Source organism: Pezoporus flaviventris, unplaced genomic scaffold, assembly GCF_033815535.1.
Source record: "Pezoporus flaviventris isolate CSIRO_AGI_PZ_B2104156 unplaced genomic scaffold, CSIRO_AGI_Pfla_v1 ptg000015l, whole genome shotgun sequence".
Taxonomy (NCBI): Eukaryota; Metazoa; Chordata; class Aves; order Psittaciformes; family Psittacidae; genus Pezoporus; species Pezoporus flaviventris.
In genome coordinates this window covers 40,943,998-40,962,680 of record NW_026892563.1, presented here as the reverse complement: position 1 = coordinate 40,962,680, position 18,683 = coordinate 40,943,998, and the positions used below count along the sequence as shown (strand labels likewise).

The following is an 18,683-nucleotide window of genomic DNA, read 5'->3' as shown; positions in this document are numbered from 1 at the left end:
CCTCTCCTGGTTTCTCTTTCAGCTATCCCATCCTGTCCTGTTCCTTGTGATGGCTCAGATGCTTAGTGGACCCTTCATGGAACTGATCCAGCCCATTAATCTAACAGAAAAAGTACCAACTTTCTTTTGTTGGATTAATTGGCTGCCAGGTTCTGCCATGAACTGGCTCACAGAGAAGCCTGATGGGTACCAGGGCAGATGAGAAGTACACTCAGCAAGAGTGAAGGAAGCTGGAGCGGTCTCGCTCTCTAAGAACAGTGATCTCAACATGTCCTGTGGGACTTCACCCTGAAGCTTTATGATACACAGGCTCTGATGACAGAGCTGACCCGCTGCATCCCACTCCTTCCTGTGTCATACAAGTTTCAGGGTTGTTTCATTTTCAGGATTCTTCTTTGCCAGGGTAATTTCCAGCCCCACAAACATTTGTATGAACACAGCTGAGGGCATGAGGAGCTGTGATGTGAAGGGGTACAGGTAGGATCAACTGGCCAAGAGAGCAGAAGAGGAACTCTGTGAACTCCACCACTGAAGCCACAAAAAAACCCCAGTGAAATCCTGAGTTTTCCTATCCTTTATTAAACATACCCCACTTGTCAGTTACTCACACAGACAGCTTCCTGCAGAAGTGTCTTTACCAGTACTAGTAGCAATCAAACAAATGGAACCATCCTGAAACAAGGAAATTTGCTGAATCCTCTTTTATGCAAGAAATATATAGTATATATTATGCATTATAAATTTATACATTATATTATATAAATAGAAATATGTATTATAAATATGAATATATTCTATGCAATAAATAAGCTCTAATAAATCATAAAGCTTAAAATCAATGAAATTGGAAAATGAGGAGGGGTAGAAGAAAATGAAGAATTTAAGGAGAATACTGGAATTATTTTATGCTTTTATATCAATCCATAAGGAGTTTAAAGTTGGTGATTTCTAATATATTGCCCTCAACAGGTGACATCTAAGGAGTCTGTTCTTTTCAACACAACTGCATTTGCTTCCCTTTCTTGTGTATACAAGAGATCTAGCTTTGTATTCTTGTAAGGAAGTGGCTTGTAAGGAAGTGTTAGAATAGACAGTGGTTAATTCTATCCCTGGGCTATAGCTGGTTTCTCTTTTTGTCCCAGCAGAGACACTGCAGAGAGGATACAGAAGATGCTGGACAGTCCAGGGACGTTCTTTGACCTGAAGTCTGATGGATCATCCAGTCCCAGCTCCCCAGAGTTCCCCAACAGGAAGAACAAGTGAGTTGAAAATGATGTTAGTATTTGGAAGTTGCTCACTGTGTTTGGTATTGGCTGAAGTGTGGTGGTGCATGTCTTGCTCTGTTGGAGGTTTTCCTGACATTGTGCACATCAGGCATTCCAGCATCTTAAAAGTTAGATGTCTTCTGGCCATGGCACAGTAATTCAGAGCATGTAAGTAAGGAACTGAGCTTTCTTAAACAGCCAGTGAAGAATGATTGGACCACTTAAAGGTGATTTTGGCTATATCTTTACTGTAATATTAGCTTGCATCCAACAGGATACACAAATCCCTAGCTGTCCAGTTATCCATGCTTACTCATGTATATGTTTCCTCTATAGTTTGCTCTGGAGTGATTTTGGAGCTTTATGGAGAAGCTTGGACAAGGGTATGTTGGGTTGTACCCAAGTTCTGCCCCTCTAAGCAATATGTATGCTGCTACTCCCAACCAGTGTGAACTAGTTGTCTTCAGTCGTCCCAAAGTATTAAAGCAGGGTCTCATGTGCATGTTTCAGTGGTAAAGCATGCCACACCACAGCCAGTGTTCTGCAAAACACTACATGCAGTAGTCTGCAGAAGAGTTCTCCAGCTTCTGGTGGTCAAAAACTGGAGAAATGCACTTTCTTGACAGTGCAGCTTTGCTGTTGCTAAGCTGTATTATGCTGGGCTGTGATCCTATCCAGGATCCTTCAGAACTTCATGGAAACCACACATTTCTATTTCCAAGACACCGGAGCAGTCTGTCTTTTAAACCCACGACTGCAGCTGACTTTCTGGAACAGCCTGCCCACACCTGATTTTTGTCATGAGAATTTGGATGAGACCTGGGGCAAAAAGGGCACCGAGTACTTTGTAGTGGGGCATGTCCCTTTCTCAGGACTGGGGCTGCTCTAAGAAGATTTCAGAAGGTGCCCTACAACCAGGCCTGGATTGTTGTAGTTGCTTCATGTGCCAAGTCTGGCAGGGAAGGGCCTTCCTTCCAACTAGACCCAATGTTCCCTAAGAATTACAGCCTGGTGACTGTTTGCAGTAGTTCAGCTACCCAATTGTATGCTGTAGGACTGCCCAGAATTTTATCACAGCCCAGATGCAGAGTTCTGGTAAGTATGTTTTTGTGATACTAGTTTCTAGGTTGTGTGAGTGTCCAAAATTTTGGTGTGGAGGAAGATGAGAGCACAGCTAGGAGATAACAGACCGCTTCAGATTGCTAGCTCTGACAGCCAAGGACAAGAGAGGATGCAGGATGTGGCACTGCTGACTGATCAGCAACCCCCATCTTCCAGCATTACCTGGACCTTGTTAGTGAACTAGAAGCTCCTGGCTAGGCATGTGTGAGGGACTCTTGCTCTAATTAAGTAGCTGAAGTAACCTTGCATAATCAGCAAGGATTCTGCCTAGTAAGAAAACATCTCAGCTTGGCTGGTGCTGGTTACCCTCCAGTAGAACGTGTCCTGGAAAAAAAGGATGAAGCTTTCTTGACATCAGTCCCTGATTTCTGCACTTGGTTATGGGCTTCCCCCGCTTCCCAAAGTCCCAAAGCCCCATTCTCCATTTGTCAGCTCTGGAGGTGAGCCCGCTGCAGTGGCTGTTTCAGATTGGCATCACATGCTTTCAGAAAGCAAACATAGCATGGGATTTCACTAACGATACTTGCATAAATATTGTTCATGCACACGAGGCATGACCTGTATGACTTAGCACTCTGTCTGCTTCTGTCTCCAGGATTCTCTCTATGCATCTTTTTCCAGTAGTGGACTCAAACCCACTTGTACAATCACCAGAAAAAAATCCTTTCACAGGTGTGGTAGTTTAGCCCATTCCTGGACAGTTTGTTCATGAGGTTGGATGTAGCATGGAGTTCTGCACAACTGGTGATTAGCCAGAGTTAGAGTTGTGATTTCAGAGCTAGGGACCAGCCCTTCTGCATCATATCTGGAATAAGGAATCAAGAACATGTAATTCCACCATGTAAAGCACACCATTTTCACCAAGAGGGCATTAGCACAGTATTGCAGGAGCAAGCATGGAGCGTAATTCTAACAGTCTGTCTTAGAGACAGAAGTTCTACTGAAGTTTTACTGGATTAGTCTATTGGTCATTAGTTGTGGAACTGCAAATCAGGATCATGATACAGGCATATTTCTAATGGTTCTCTCCAGGGGGTAGCATCACTGGAGATTCCTCTATCTCAAAAGCACCCAGCATCTCACTGCTAAACTTAAGTAACAAATTCCAGACTTGAATGATCAAACTCTTCATCTATGTTCTAAAAACAACTTGGAAATAAATGCAAGGGGAACGCATAAATAATAGATTTGTCCTTTATAGTAGAGACAAACCAGCATTTACTTTTCCTATTCTTGCATGCTGGTTTTCAACACACCCTTCTGCAGCGATCAGCCCAGAATCCATGAGACCTCATCATTCACTTGGGCTAACAGTGTCTTCTCTCCTACACGCAGGGACAAGTGTCCTTAGGTTTTCTGCTCTCCTGTTCACATAGCTTTCCAAATAATCTTTTTTTTTTTCCCATGGACAGACTCAAAAGAATGAACCCAGCCTATGTAACCAGGTAGCAAAACTCCTCAGGAGCAGATGGCTTTTAGGGTTGCATCTCAAAACTCAAGCACTGTACTGTGTGTGTTCATGTCCTAGGAAAAGTACATGGGTTTTTTTGTGTGTGTGTTTTCCCTCCTCAGACACATCTGAGTGGGGACATCAAGCCAATCAGGAGTGGACCGGATGCTACTCAGTCATTGATTGCCTCACTGAAGATACTGGCAAGACTTTTGGGGTGAAATGAGAGTCCGGGCTAAGAGGAGCATGAACTTACTTAGAGGACCTCAAGGACTGTGGAGAGACCAAGTGGCATCAAGTAACGCTCCACTGGCAGTTCCTGGAGCAGGAATCCTGGGAAAGGGAGATGGACAGATAGCTCCTATTGGAGCATTTTGGCTCTATGCCCTTCCTATTGCCCAACCAGGCTCTACTAATGGTGGGGAAAGGAGGCCACCTTGAGTGCCTCCCCTTCTGTTCCCCCCCCCTCACATGAGTGAGAACAGAACAGCTTGGCCCACAGAAGGCAAGAGGAGAAGAACGTGTTTCCATCTGTCTCTAGTGCTTTTCGATGACGTAGGTCAGGAAGTGCAGTGCAGAGAACGAGGATGGAGAAACCTGCTGAGGAAGGATGCTGATGAGGAGATACTTTGTGGAAATCTAAGTCCCAGTTCATTTAAATTCATGTTATTGATTTGTTCTGCCAAGGGAGAAGCATGTTGGTCTGCATTTCCTCCAAGATATGTTTCCTAATCTCCTGAGGAAATATCTTGGCCTATATTGGCCCAATCTTTACTGTTCTCCCTGTTGCATGCTGGCATGTAATATGCCTGGGACTTTAGGTTTCATTACTGCTTGTAGGTCAGACTGGCCATATTTTGCAGTGTTTCTGAAGGAATAAATATATTTAGTATGTTAAAGGTGTCTTATCTTTCTTGCTTCTTTTAGCTTTTTGGGGTTTCTTAACATTTTTGAGCCCTTCATCTCTCTCTTATTAGCTGGTCTCTTGTGCAGGCAGTGAATATTTTGTCACAAATGCCAGGCTTACATGCACAGTGCACCTTCCACTATGTAAGCGTATCAGCCTCATGGACTGCTCTTTCTCCAAGATGACTATAAGCAGTGGATCCCAAATTCTGAGCTGTGAGAAGCTGACCTTAAGGGTCTTTCTTGGCAGATACGAAACATGCACCAGACTACCTCAGTGTCCAGAAACACAGTGGTAACAGTTTATAAGCTCCATGACATGAAAAATATGCCTTTATAGTCCCTTTGTACTGTCTGGAATTTCACTTAAGACCAGATATGATGGGCTGAGAGTGGCTGTGGGAATGGGTGGCCTTAGGCTGAGTAGCACCTTCCCTTTATGCTCAGTTTAACACCTCATCATGTTTTATTTAGGCTCCTAAAATCTCTGCTCTCCAAAATGAAGGCATGTGTTGACTTCAGTGAATGTCTACAGGTAAACAGTGCTTAAATTCAGGTGGTTCAACTCTGCATTAAGACTTTTAAGTGATACAATTATCCAGAATGGAAGTAAGAAGTGGTGTTTCTACTAAATGAAGTAACCTCTAGAAATGAAGGAATGCAAGCCAGTTGATCTGAATTCTCTTCCTTGGTGGAAAAACTAGCTGTGGATGGAGAATTTCTTCTGTTTCTGACTGCTGTATAATAAAATATGTCACAAGAAGTGCAAGCCTGTGTGTAACAATAAACATGATGATGTTGAATGCTTGCATTTCACAGAATGCTCAGGAGTCAGACTTCAGGATACTGTGTGATGCAGCCGTTGTCACGTTCTTCATCCAGTGTAAGCAGTTGTTGTAGTGGTTTGAGAGAAAATGAAACATCTGAGGAAGAGGAGAATGACAGGGTGGGTGTATGATCTCTAACAAACAGAGGCTACCCTCCCTGATTTTACCAAGTGCATTGTCAAAATACATCTTCTTTGCCCTCTCCAGGAGCTGATGTGCTCTCTTGAGGGCCCTCCAAAACAGGATTCAGTGGTTCACAGCGTATGGCTGGATGACAGTGACTGCACACCCAGTACTTCCAGCTCACCAGGTAAAAAAGAAAGAAAAAAGGAAAAATCCTCTACTTGAGCTTCTGGAGGCACAGGAGAGGTCGAGCCATGTCTTTTGTATGCTGTACTTAAGATCTGAGAAGCATAGGTAAATGATAGGCACTAGTAATGGGGAGAGAAGACAGCATGTAAACTTTAATGGGGAGAGAACAGGAGTTTCAGTAGCATGAGTAAATAGTGCTGTAGATACTGTAGAAGAAGGTGGAGTAAATTGCAAATAATTAATGTGTTCGTGTTGCTATGGAGAGCATGTATTTCAGTGGTTGCTTTTCTGAATGCAGTGCCCACGTCTCTTTATAAACCAGATTGTTTAGATATGGGAATTACAGAAACAGTACTTCCTGAACAAAGCACTGTGCTTCTGAGAAAGTGGGTAATCAGGTAGCTAACCTACACTGAGCAATTTGACTGCTGAAGCTGGGCTCTTAATGTAGTACTTGATTAAATTTTGTAGTTGATTAAAGTCAGCTTGGATTCATTCACAGTGCAGAGATGGTTACAGCCATTACAACTTCTCTTTAGTCCTACGGCAGGCAGAACTACTGCAATATCTGTTGTTGAGGTTGTTTCAGCTGCCCTGATCTCAGACCCTGTTCGCAGTTGTTTCACTTTGTTAAAATGAACTGGTTTAGGTTGAAGCATTTCTTGTTGAGCATCAGCCTAAAGCTAAAGCGATGGAAAATTAAAATCAGTTTCAGTCTGTTTCTGAGAATTAGGCTGAAGGGACTGTGCAAGATTCTGGGAAAGTACGATTGAAATGACTAAGCTTTTCTGAGATTGAGAAGCCATTAGGAGCTGTGGAAGGCAGAACTCGGTGTTTCTTGGTGAAGGATTCTGGAATAAGAGCAGGTTGAGATGGTAAGAGATACTAGGGATTATGTAGATGGTTAAAAGATACTAGGGATTATGTAGAGGGCAAGGAAGAGACTTGGTTGGAAGGAACAGTGAAATCTTTATAGGAATTATGTGAAAACGGATTGTTGAAAAAGGTTACAAGGGTCAGAAAGCAGAGCCAGTTTCCTTTGAAGGCAGAGTTAGGTCTCTCAATCTCTGCAGCAGCCCTGTATGAGATACCAAGAGCAGACATTAGATCCCTACTTAAAATCGCCTATATCTTAGCAACGGCAACGGAACTGCTACTGTGAGATGTTCTGCAGAGACCTGTGTTCTTTTTCCACTCACAGCATGATTGCTGAGGTACACAAGAGAACCCAAAAAGATGATAATTGAAACTGAAGAAAAGGATAAACAAATGGAGTTACTGATCATGCAGAGGAAGAAGAGAGCCATGCAGGATGCTAGAATTAGGAACTGGTGTGCTATATGCAGAGCCTGCCTGTCCTGAGGGAGAGACATAATGGTGTTAAACGTGGTGATATGGAAAAGGAGCATGTAGGGAACCTTCACAGCAGGAGAGAGCTAATGAGCTGCTATTAAGAGGCAGAAGCTGGGAATGAGCTTCTGTAGATCCTTGTGTTCAAGGCTTTCAAGTTTAGTGTCCTCAGCTCAGAGTGATAAATAACTACTATAAAGCCAGGAGGTCCAACACGATGAAACTGTGTCTCTTTGAAGGGATCTGAAAATGGCACCATAAAGGCAATATCTACTTTGTGCCTGGTGGCATGGGGATTTTCACTGTGTCACCATGGCACTGTGCAGCCTGCCATTTCCACAGGTCTGGCACTACCCTGAGCAGGCCACAGCCCCCCTCACAAACGTCTGAGCTATATTCACTCCTGTAGTCTTAGTGGCTAGGTGTGATAGTTCCCCATCAAAAGTGAACTAATAGGTTGTGTTTACTTGCGGTGAGAAATACTAACGGGAGCAGAAAATAAGTGTAAAAGCAAACTGATTTGTTCTGCTTCAGTCTACTGTCATCAAGTAAAAGATTTCACATTCCTTTTTGACCTTTTGGGTAACTGCAATTCCCCTTGCCCTCCATTTTTTCCAAGAGCACTCTCAGTCAGACATAATGCAGTGCTGGTTTTAACAGTGCTGTATGCCTGCCCTGCCATGGCCTATAGTTTAATCCATGTGTGATCTTTTCACAAATCCATTTACTACTCCCATCTACTGGTGTCATGTAAGGCCAGGTGGAACTGATCCACTATAAACTTCTATTATATCGGCTGCTGTTCTCTCTCCTTTTGCCCCTCTACACACTTGTTCGACAGTTTTCTTCCTGCATTCTTTGTTAAACAGAAAATCCCACTGCATCCTAGAGCTGTAGCTGAGCTATGAAAGTTCAGATTGAGATCCAAGGGTGAGGTTGAGAGCACAGGTCCCAGCCCGCTCTGAGCTCCCAGCTTGCCACCTAGGGAAAGAGCTGCTGACTCGATGTACTCTCCAGTAGAAAAGTGCTAGATAAAGACATAGAGAACTCCTGCTGCCAAAACTGCTGTTTTCTGAGTTGCTTTAAAGCACCAACATGTCTCATGTGCCACCGTGTACCACGTGAGGCAGAGGTGACCTTTCCCCTAGCCTCAAGGCCAGGGTATAAATTCAGCTATCACCCACCTTAACACTTTGTTTAAGACATTTCTGGGTCAGTTAATATGCATAGTTGTTTTAAAGGTGTTTTTAAGTTACTTTGACTATTAGTCACTGCCTACAAACATATATCATAATGAAATCTCAAAGTACTGGAGCTGGGATATATACAAAATGGAGAAGAACCCTGGTATTGCAAATTCATGTTGTTTAAAGCCTCTGTTTAGCAACAAATGACAATGATGTACCAGTTTCGTTTTTAAATGACAGAGTTTTAAATTGCATCATGAAATTGGGAAAGGGAATAGTCCATCTTTGAGAAACTGCTGAAACACTGTTGCATCTCAGCCATTCCCTAGCAAATACTGATATGATCATGTATGGGTCAAAAAGAACAAATGTTCCTGTGAAGAACGTCTTGGCTTGCCATCTCATTGCAGGAATCCCTCATTAGCTGAATTTTACAGCTTTCTTAACCCACTTGATGGAGCGGTGTATAGGTATGCAGCAAAGTAACTCATCTGCTCCTTCTGCCACACTGACATCAACTCTTTCATTCGAGCTCTCCATTTTCCTCTGATAGTTACAGTTAATAGTTACAGTACAGATTACAGTACAGATTTACTGTTGCAATACCACTATGTGTTAAATCCCAGAAACTCTACTATTTATGAAATTACTATATTTAATAATTGTAAACCATCCTTAGTGCATAGGATGGAGGGTTACCTACGGATAAATTAGGCTGGTGTAAGAAAGAGGGCTGTTACGTTAAAAGACATCATACTCATTTCTTGTGAAATGTGTATGGTGACTATGAGATGAAAGCAGAACTACGTATTACATATGTGAACTTTGCAAAGCATTTCATCCCTGGTTTTGCCATGGTGTTAATACCTGATGATAGGCAAATTCCTTAAACCCTGAGATCAAATGTAGGAAGGAAGGAGGAGAAACACAGAATGATTAGACTCTGCTTCATGAAGTGTATTTGTAAGGATAAGGGCACAGATGTGTTCATTGGCATTTCTTAGCCTGACTGCATGACACTGTCACCTGCTGGAACCTGCTGCATTAGTTTAAACTATTTTTTGTGTTACATAAATTGAAAATAGGGTCTGATGGAAGCATTTTGGAGGTGGAGAATGCCTTCATTACTCATCAGATGCAGCTTATTTAGGCAAGAAGCTGGAGCCAGAACAGCTACAGCACTGAAACACGGCCTCAAACCAGTGGCCAATGGTTTCTATTTTTCTTTTTAATAGTATGAAAGCCAAGTAGTCATTTTCCTTGTGCTGCAAACTGGAATGAGGAGTAGGTCAAGGTAACATCAGCCAAGTTAGGTGTAGGTACATTCCTTTCACTCCGACATGTGCATAATCCACAGATCTGTGGAAGTTTTGGGTAAAACTAACTATGTGTGCACCTCCTGGATCCTCTCTTGATTATTTATTGTTCTGTGCTTGCTTCCCTTCCAGGAAGCAGGTTGCTTCCTTCCAGCAGTGTTGCTGGCTCCACTGGAAAAGGAAGAGACAGCAAAGCAGATGCTCATCACCATAATCCAGTAAGTGCTTTAATAAAACATTTCCTTCTCACTCGCACAGAGATAAGGATGGGAGAAAGGAGAGAAACCTGATTTAGGAGGCTTTGCTTTGCTGAGGGTTGAAAGGACAAGAAGATGATTGCAGAGGAAGGTTAAAGAACTGCCTTGTTCTGCAGGCTTCCATTTTGTGCTGCGTGTGAGGTCACCGCTGGAGGACGGTGTTGGTGCACACCGGGTGAGAAGCACAGGTAATGGGACATGGAGAAGTGCTGCAAGCCCATGGTTCAACATGGAGGCAGGCCCTTGCGCTGCCTCTGACCTCACAGAAAGAGCGGAGCAAATACTATGCAGCTTCACAGAAAACCTTCCCCAAAGGCTCTTCCATGGCCAGCCAACTCTGGCCTGTTTAATCCACCTAAGCTCTGCCCTTCTTGGTTGCCTGCCCCCTGTCAGAGACAGCATTTTGCGTTGAGACACCTCTCTGCCTTAATCTCTTTTCCTTCTCTTCTTTCATTGTCTGGTTTCCTTTGCTCAGATGCAGCCTAGCTTGCTTTGCACGTATCCTCTGCTTCCTGGGGTTTCATTACACACACAACCACTTTTGCTCATTTTGTGACTTTCTGCCTACTCTACGCTTGCTTGTTTGCTTTCAGCCTAGCATTAGTGGGACAGGCAACAAACAATGTAAGGAAAATCCGAAGTTTGCATTTTCCCTATCTCAATATTGTGTAAGTACTATTTTAGTACCTATGGCGTTGAGCATTTCCTGTCCACTGATTTCAGGTAGGTCTAAGGGCCTTTAAAATCATTCTGGGAAATCATAGAATCACAGAACAGTTAGGCTTGGAACGGACCTTAAGATCATCCAGTTCCAACCCCCCTGCCATGGGCAGGGACACCTCACACTAAACCATCTCACCCAAGGCTCTGTCCAACCCGGCCTTGAACACTGCCAGGGATGGAGCACTCACAACCTCCCTCGGCAACCCATTCCAGTGCCTCATCACCCTGACAGTAAAGAACTTCCTTATATCCAGTCTAAACTTCCCCTGTTTAAGTTTTAACCCGTTACCCCTTGTCCTGTCACTACAGTCCCTAATGAAGAGTCCCTCCCCAGCATCCTTATAAGCCCCCTTCAGATACTAGAAGACTGCTATGAGGTCTAAATATATATTAGTCTGTAAGATCCATCTCATTTGGTCCATCTGCCAATCAACAACATTCTGTCACAAAGGCTGGGTTTTTTTTTCAGTCAAGCTGGTTGAAAGGACAAGTTTCATGAAACCCTGGCTTTCACCATGAAATGACTTCAAGATGTTCCTTGCATTCTTCCCACCTTCCTACCAGAGTTCGTTACTTCCATAAAAATACATTTCACCCGCTTCTGAGACAGAATTGCTTCAGTGGCCCTGGGTCAGTGGGGTGACTTGGCCTAAAGTAATGTTTCAGTCCTTCCATTTTTATTACAACCTCAGAATCAGTTTGATAGCACAGGTTGGGGACCAGGAAATTTCGAGGGGGGAAATGGTAAATTTCTTCAATGTGGCTTCAAGGGACTCAAAGAAACCTGTGACATCCACCTATGTAACTTCCTTATCATTTTAACTCCTAAAGCAATGTAGCCTCTTGTATCTCACAAAGATCTCCTTAAATTCCAGGCAGGATTTGCCCAAAGACTAATGGGTGCACTGGTGGAAAGGAGGAAGAAGTTCTCAACTGATAGGGTATTTCCTGAAGAGCTGAAAGAGGTGCAAGAAGGAAAAATTGTGGATGGGGGAACACATGATACTACCACAACACTTACAGGTGTAAGAACATGAAGGATACAGGTTTCTTTTTTTCTGATGCTTTGCTCCAGGCTTTGCTGTTTAAGTGAACAAATACGAATGTGCTTTACTTAAATTTCAGAAAGCAACAAAAAATGGAATTCCAGCTGCTTCTAGTTCTTCTGCTTCCTTCAGTGGTGTGTCAGAGACAGCCAGGAATCACTGAGAAATCAATATTTAAGTGTATTATTCCAATTCAGCCAATATAGGTCCGGGTTCAAACTATTTTAGTGTGAAATTTCTTAAATGCTAGTTGTTGCCTGTCTTTCTCTCTGCAGAATACATGAGGGGAAGCCATATATAGCCATATCCAAACCACCTTTGCATAGACAGCAATTAGACCACCCTTGAGGAAGCAAAACGGAGTCTGGTTCAGTTACCAGTTAAATTCACATGGTATTTACCACTGTCCTCCAAAGACATTACTGTAAAAAGAGCATTAATTTAAAACCCCTGCAGGGTCTGGGGTTAGTTCCCAAGAAAGCATTTGTGTGATGGTCTTCTCAAATGTCAGTCACCACAGAGCAAGGGACATAAAATACCGTCCAGGAGGTGCACAGTTCCTTCTGAGATACTTGACTGGTTCCCTAGATTTTTCACTGGGCTTGAATTGTCCCTCTGTCTTCCACTCTTCTCTCTTCTGCCCCTTTAATTGCCATGCTGCAGAGTAAAAGGCAAGTGTGAATACCTCGTCCTGTGCTTCTCGTGTCTATGTAGTACCTCAGACTTAAAATAAAAGGAGAACGTGGCCAACTTCCCTTAAGCTGTGTGTATGTGTGTTTATAAAGGACAAGCAGGAAGGTATGTGAAATCCAGAGATCACAGTCCCATAACAATTTAATCCTCGTGCTTTTGGGGTAAGAGAAAGAGAACTGATCAGGAAAGAAAAACGTTTAATCTCCAAGAAGTTAAATGTTTAATCTTTAATGTTAATCATTAAGCCATTGAAAGAAAATAAGCACATTTTTATTAGCAAAGACCTCCCCAGACTGGCAATACTGGCAAACCTTGAAATTCATCATAATCAGAGAAGAGAATGAGCTGTAAAGTTAGCTGTTAAGGATGAGAAAGCCATCTCTCCATAAAATTGGATACGTTCACATAATCACCGAGGACTGACCATGTACAGATACATTTTCATTCTTGTATGTTTCCCCAGGACTTTTCACATCTTTGGGCTTGGAACTGGTCCCAGCCATTTTTCACCTGCAAGACAAACCAGCACGAAAGAGAATGTTAAATGCATGTTAAGTGATTGGTCAGTCACCTTTCTGCACTAGGATGACTGTTTCTGCTTCACTTCTGAAGGGTATCTACTGCTGATGAAACGCAGATTTGTATCCTGTCTGGCATGCTTCAGCCAGCTCCATACATCTGTCACTGTCTAGTCACAACTGAAGCTGTACAGGAGAACTGTTTTCCTCTGTCACACAGATTTTTGCATGTCTGGGGCACTCTGCATGAGGGACTCCCGGTTTGAGGGGCTGAGGGTAAGGAAGAGAATAAGGGTGGAAGGCTGGGGAGTCAGAGAAACAAAAGGAAAATCTGTTGAAATCCTTGGAGTTGAGGCCAGATACCAGGCCACAACATTCCAATTAGGGTTAGTGACTATTGCAAAGGGTGCTGGGTATTCATCTTCCTCTCCTTTTCAACAAGAGTATTTTTATAGGATTATAGAAAAACTTCCCTTCTGTTTAAGCCTATGACTTAAACCAAACGCATCACAGCTAATTCATATGCTTAACTCTTTGTAGTGACAAACCCTTTCAAGTGAAAAATTTTGAGATCAAAAGCCAAATGTGCTCTAACTCACGTAAAAGCAGGTGACTGAGTTTTATTAATCACAACCTACTCCAGTTATCTTTAAAACCCCAAAGTCTGCATAGAAAAAAAGAAAAGAATGATGGTCAGTATAGGAATATCTGTTAAAAAGCTCTGTAGTTATGTGATTACAAATTATGGACTGGGAAGCTGTGATAATGTTCTTCCATTAAGAAGGAACATTAAGTGTCAGCCATAGTCTTAATCTTAGCCCAGTACTGAAAGGTTAGATATGAACTTCTGAAAATTAAAGAGTTTTGGTAGTAATTTGAGAATGGCATGTGGAGCACAAAGCCTTGAAATGTACAGAGAGAGGATGGAGGACTTCTTGTTTGGAAAAGGACTACATCTTTGGTCACTCTTAACTGTACTGAGATACATTCCAGTCAGCAGTTTCATCCCATGGGAAGGACACCCAACATTATTTAATATTTGAAAGACTTTAAGAGCGTTTTGTTTAGCTGTATTACATATTTCACTCAAAGAGGGTGAAAACATTAAACCCAAACTGATGTTATTAGGTACACTCACCTATAACGCTGCCTAGCAGCTCTAAACGATCAGAGCCAAAAAAGAGATGAGGTTCCCCATTAAAATGGGCCACAACAGCAGGCATCCCAAATGCCTATTCACACCATGGAGATGAAACAGAGAACGTTACAATGACAGAAAGTTTTGCAGATACATCATCAAGCCTCTGGAATAAAAAGCAATGACTGACTTTTTTTCCTCCCCTTCTTTTCACCTTCTTCATTCTGACAGATGAGCCTAATTGGAGCCATCACAAAGAAGACGACTCTCCAGAGCCTGTGTGCCCCTTTTGAAGGAGCAAAAAAACCCAACCACCAAAAAACCTCAGCCTGGCAAATCCACAGTTTTATGTCAAGTAGCAATCTCCTAGTGCTGGTCCTATAGCTGCCCATCCTTGCTGCCCAGCTGGAATGAGCTGGATGGCTCAACCTTGGTTTTGCAGATGACAATGAGAAAAACTACCAATGACAGTGAGTTAGCTTTCACATGGTCAAAACCAAAACAAAGACCACTTAAAGGAGATGGTCTGTATACTGCTTTCTAATCATCACCTTCACTGTTCCTTGCTTCCCAGTATTCTTAATAGGAAAGGAATGCCCAGCTGTGATGCCAGCTGGCATTGGAAGCATCTCACCCCATATTTTATTGCTTCCTCTGTTGTCTCTTTCAGTCGGTTCTTCACTGCAGGGGATGAAATCATTTCAAGTGTTTTCTGGGCAAGCTCTGAAGATAGCCCAGCCTGTCTGGCAGCCTGAGAAAACAGGACAGAATTCAGAGTATTCTCATACTAAATATTCCAACTCCTACTATGGTCCGGTTAGTTCAATCTTCAGTATTGTCACCCAAGGTCTATTATCAGAAACATTACAAAATACCCTTGAAGTACTTCCTGTGCAACTGTCTTGCTGTGTTCCCAACCCATTCATCATTGATGAACTCTTAGATAGAAAGCAGAAGGGCTATTCTAAACTTCCAAGCCCAAAGCTGCACTTTCTTTCAGGAGTTGCCAAACAGGGACAAAAAGTTTAGCCTCTGATCTGATGACTTACCAGATAATAAAAAACAAGTGTTCCTCTGAAAATCTTACTGTACAAGCCTGCCGAGACAAGATTTATGGCTACACAGGATCTGCACTTGATACTGCATGAAAAAAGATCATAACTCACAGAGGTTAAACAGTTGCTGGTGTTCTTGTTGTATCTTTTTAACCTCCTCTGTGCCTCTGCCACACAGGAATGAGATAAAGTGGCCAAAGGTAAAGGTTCAATGTTTACTGGGTAACTTTGAAGTACCTATTTTAATCAAGTATTCCACAAATGAATGTTAACTTCCTGCCATCTACCTGAGTGATGTAAATACTAACAGTATTGCACGTGGACCAGTAATCCTGCACATGCAGGTGTTAATGGGTTTTAATTTCTTTCTCTTAATCACTTTTCTGTTTAGCATCCACATTTTCTTGTACCTTCTCCTACTTCCCCATGGAGGTTAGCAGCTCTTTTTCACTCTGCTTGAATAGGAAACAGACAAGTGTAGCACTGGAATAGAACAAATTCCTGTGTATGTTCAGTAGCCCCAGTGTTTAGACTGCAACATTTACAAAGAGATGTAGTATCTGGTCCTCACCATTTTAGGGCTGAAGGGGTATTTAAGTGGATTGGGGCAGGATTCAAAGACTGTACATTCTAATTTATGTGAAGTTACTGCTGAGTAAAGAAAGAAGTGAAAAATACCGAGGAACCATACAAATATGGTTTATAAATACACCATCTATAAATACACCATCTATAAATATGGTAAAAATAAACAACATTTCATTTTTCTAATTGATGTGTAAAATAAATTCATCTATAAAGACTTGGATGAAAGGGTTGGGATGCCTCACCCACCTCTGAATGCCATATTTCCAGAACCAAAGTCTAGTACTTGCTGCAGGGGTGCATGGAGACGGACATGAGCAAACAAGATGCTTACCTTGTTCATGCCTTGCTGAACACAGGAGGATGCTCGCAGACCACCAAGCAGTGGGTCTGTGTGTCGTTCAAAGCCTGACCCTCCACCCAATCATTCCAAACAGAGCTGCTAGGAAATCAAATCCACTTTTTTCTAGCTGAAATTTCTCAAGACTCCAAGTGATCATTTGACTAAGCTGACTTCATGTCTATTACTGATCCAAGCACCAGTAAGAATCTGTACCTGAGATGCAGAAGCACCAACAAAAAGGAGACACTTACAGCCAATATATTTGCTGGCTGACTGATATCTTCACGCTGGTAAAAGAACAAAACACGTGATTCAGTATTTAAGAACAAAAGCTTAGCTCTGGACTTCAAGTTTCATGACTTTGCATTAAAAGACATTTCATTTCTCTTACTCAAATTCCACATTTGAACAAAGTGGGATGGGAAGGGTGACACAGAATGGATCAGGAAGTTGGCTTCATAAAACACTGACCTGTGACCAAAAACGTAGCCAGAACTCCCTAGATAAGGACTCCACATATTGTGGTTGTGTCATATCAATGGCTGTGATAAAACGCATGGCTCCGAGAGTGCCTGGGATTAGTGGGAAGACAAAGAAACACACTGAAGGGACAAGATCAGGAATAGATATGGCCTGCACAAGTACTACCCAAGAGCAGTTATGATCTTCTCTGTAACAGTCCCCACCCTGTAAGGGTTATGTTGTTTCACCATATCTTCCATGCTAATATCATTCATAACCATATTTCTCCATGAATTTATGGTTACAAATGTACAAACATCACTGCTCACAGATACAGGAAGAGGCTGTGGACAAGGAATTCGTCTTTACTGTTAGGAAGAACTTGAACCAGAAGTGCTGAGAGTTGAAAGATGCCAACTAAGCTAAGACTCTAACTTACCTGTACCAAGGACACGTTTGAAGTCATCTCCTGAAATGTGTACAGGCACTTGGTAGTATTTTGCCATCCTTTTGACATCCTGCAGCAGGTATTCTGCACGCTTTGGCAACATTGCTGGGGGCTTGTTACCTTTCAGGAAAATAGTTCTGTTGAGATTTTTCTGGACAAAACCAAAACTGGACAAATTAGACCTCATGCATACACATGCCTAAGGAAGAGCAGAATTTCGTATCGACTTACTGAAACATACACAGCTTTTCCAAAGATAATGCTAAGATTTAAACATGATTTAGACTGGTTTTGCACAAATGGACCCTTTAAGTTAGCAAAATCAGTTTTAAACCATGGTAAAAATGCCCTAGCAGGGATTTATACCGATTCAGACAGATGACTTTTAAGCTAAACAAATGCAGAGACTAGTTAATTTCCCGATTTGTCTCAGTGATTAATTTCTAACAGGGCCATTAATTACTAATAAGGCCATTAGTACCACTTTAGGTCATCCTTTATGCATATTACAAACTGAGAGTGTTCCACAAACTAATTCTGGTGTGAAGCCAACAGAAAACCTTTAGGAAAACATTCCATACCAAATTATTATTATCCTGGATTAGAACTGATGCACCCTGTCATACACTGTATGTGCCACAAACAGTGGCTGTGTAGTTGCAACAGCATGAAGTTCCTTGTGGCTGATTTCTCAGTCACTACCGAGCTCTGCAACTCTGTATTTAGTTACTGGTGCCAAAATTCAGTTTAAAGCTGTCTCCGTAGAATCTGCCCTCACTAAGAGCTTACCCACCAGCATCGTATTAGTGAAGAAGGTATTTCCCTACAGAGCTACTCTCCCTGTATTGCCTACCAGTTGCTTGCATTATGCCCCCAAGGAAAGCTGGACGAAAGCGCAGATCAATGTTCCAGATGTGCCGGTACCGGCAGAGCACCTGCAACATAAAAAAGCAGTGATGGATTAAGTCAGAATAGATGCCTATAGAGCTGTGCACAGCTAGGAAATAAGCTAGGGCATTAAACAGATTCTGCAAATAAGTCCTTTTCTATTGTTTTAGTAATAGTCCTAAAAGCTTTTTGTGGATGCCGCTAGAGAGTTCTGATCTCAGAGAAACTAAGACTGTGTTTGTGATACAACTATACACGTCTAAACAAGGCTAAGTAAGGGAAAGATCAAAAACATGAGCGGATCCTTCCGCTTGTTAAACATCAAACCTCCAAAATACACAGAGGCTATGCCGCCATTCGGCTGAGACACAAGAGGAAGAAACCGAAATGCCCCTCACGAGTGAGACTAAACCAAAACCTGAACGTAAGGTAGGAGGAGCGCTGCAGCCGGCCCGGCAAGCTGCCCTTCAGCCGCCTCCCAAAGGGGAATCAGCAGCAGCAGCCGCAGCCCGCAGGGCCGAGGAGGGAGAACGGCCGCGGGAGAACGGCGAGGCTCCCGGGAACGGCCTCCCTCTGTCTCCACCATGCCCTCACCTCAAACCCGAGCCAGGAGTAAGGGGAGACCACATCGTAAAACAGCTCCACCACCGTCCGACCCATCACTGCCCCGGCCCGACCCGACCCGTCCCGTCCCGTCCCGTCCCGACGCCACTACCCAGGGCGCCCCAGCGGCAGCGGCACCTCCTCCGGGGCGGGCGAGGGACGGTGGAGGCGGAGCGCCCTTCGCCTCCC

At 42.9% G+C, this 18,683-nt stretch overlaps 2 protein-coding genes across 12 annotated transcripts in view; one reads left to right on the top strand and one right to left on the bottom strand.

Annotated features, from left to right (window-relative positions):
* The window catches only part of LOC133269699 (rap1 GTPase-activating protein 1-like), a 40,944-nt gene extending 28,423 nt beyond the window's left edge, over nt 1-12,521 (top strand). For 6 of the 11 annotated variants that reach the window (XM_061454291.1, XM_061454289.1, XM_061454284.1 and 3 more), the window contains 6 exons: nt 1,143-1,259; nt 5,563-5,689; nt 5,778-5,880; nt 9,868-9,953; nt 10,109-10,180; nt 11,591-12,521. In XM_061454291.1, the coding sequence (XP_061310275.1) occupies nt 1,143-1,259; nt 5,563-5,689; nt 5,778-5,880; nt 9,868-9,953; nt 10,109-10,132 (457 nt within the window). In that variant the 3' untranslated portion in view covers nt 10,133-10,180; nt 11,591-12,521. Of the gene's footprint in view, nt 1-1,142; nt 1,264-3,959; nt 4,737-5,562; nt 5,690-5,777; nt 5,881-9,867; nt 9,954-10,108; nt 10,181-11,590 lie in introns of those variants that run through there. The other 5 variants (XM_061454285.1, XM_061454281.1, XM_061454287.1 and 2 more) reach the window with 4 other exon arrangements.
* Nucleotides 12,522-12,662: 141 nt separating this feature from the next.
* GSTK1 (glutathione S-transferase kappa 1) lies at nt 12,663-18,599 on the bottom strand. The gene is made up of 8 exons (XM_061454292.1): nt 18,486-18,599; nt 17,857-17,938; nt 16,995-17,123; nt 16,565-16,665; nt 16,345-16,380; nt 14,745-14,861; nt 14,111-14,204; nt 12,663-12,964 (listed from the first exon to the last, which is right to left on the bottom strand). The coding sequence occupies exons 1-8, from the start codon at nt 18,549-18,551 to the stop codon at nt 12,924-12,926; spliced, it is 666 nt and encodes a 221-aa protein (XP_061310276.1). The 5' UTR covers nt 18,552-18,599; the 3' UTR covers nt 12,663-12,923.
* Nucleotides 18,600-18,683: the final 84 nt, after the last annotated feature.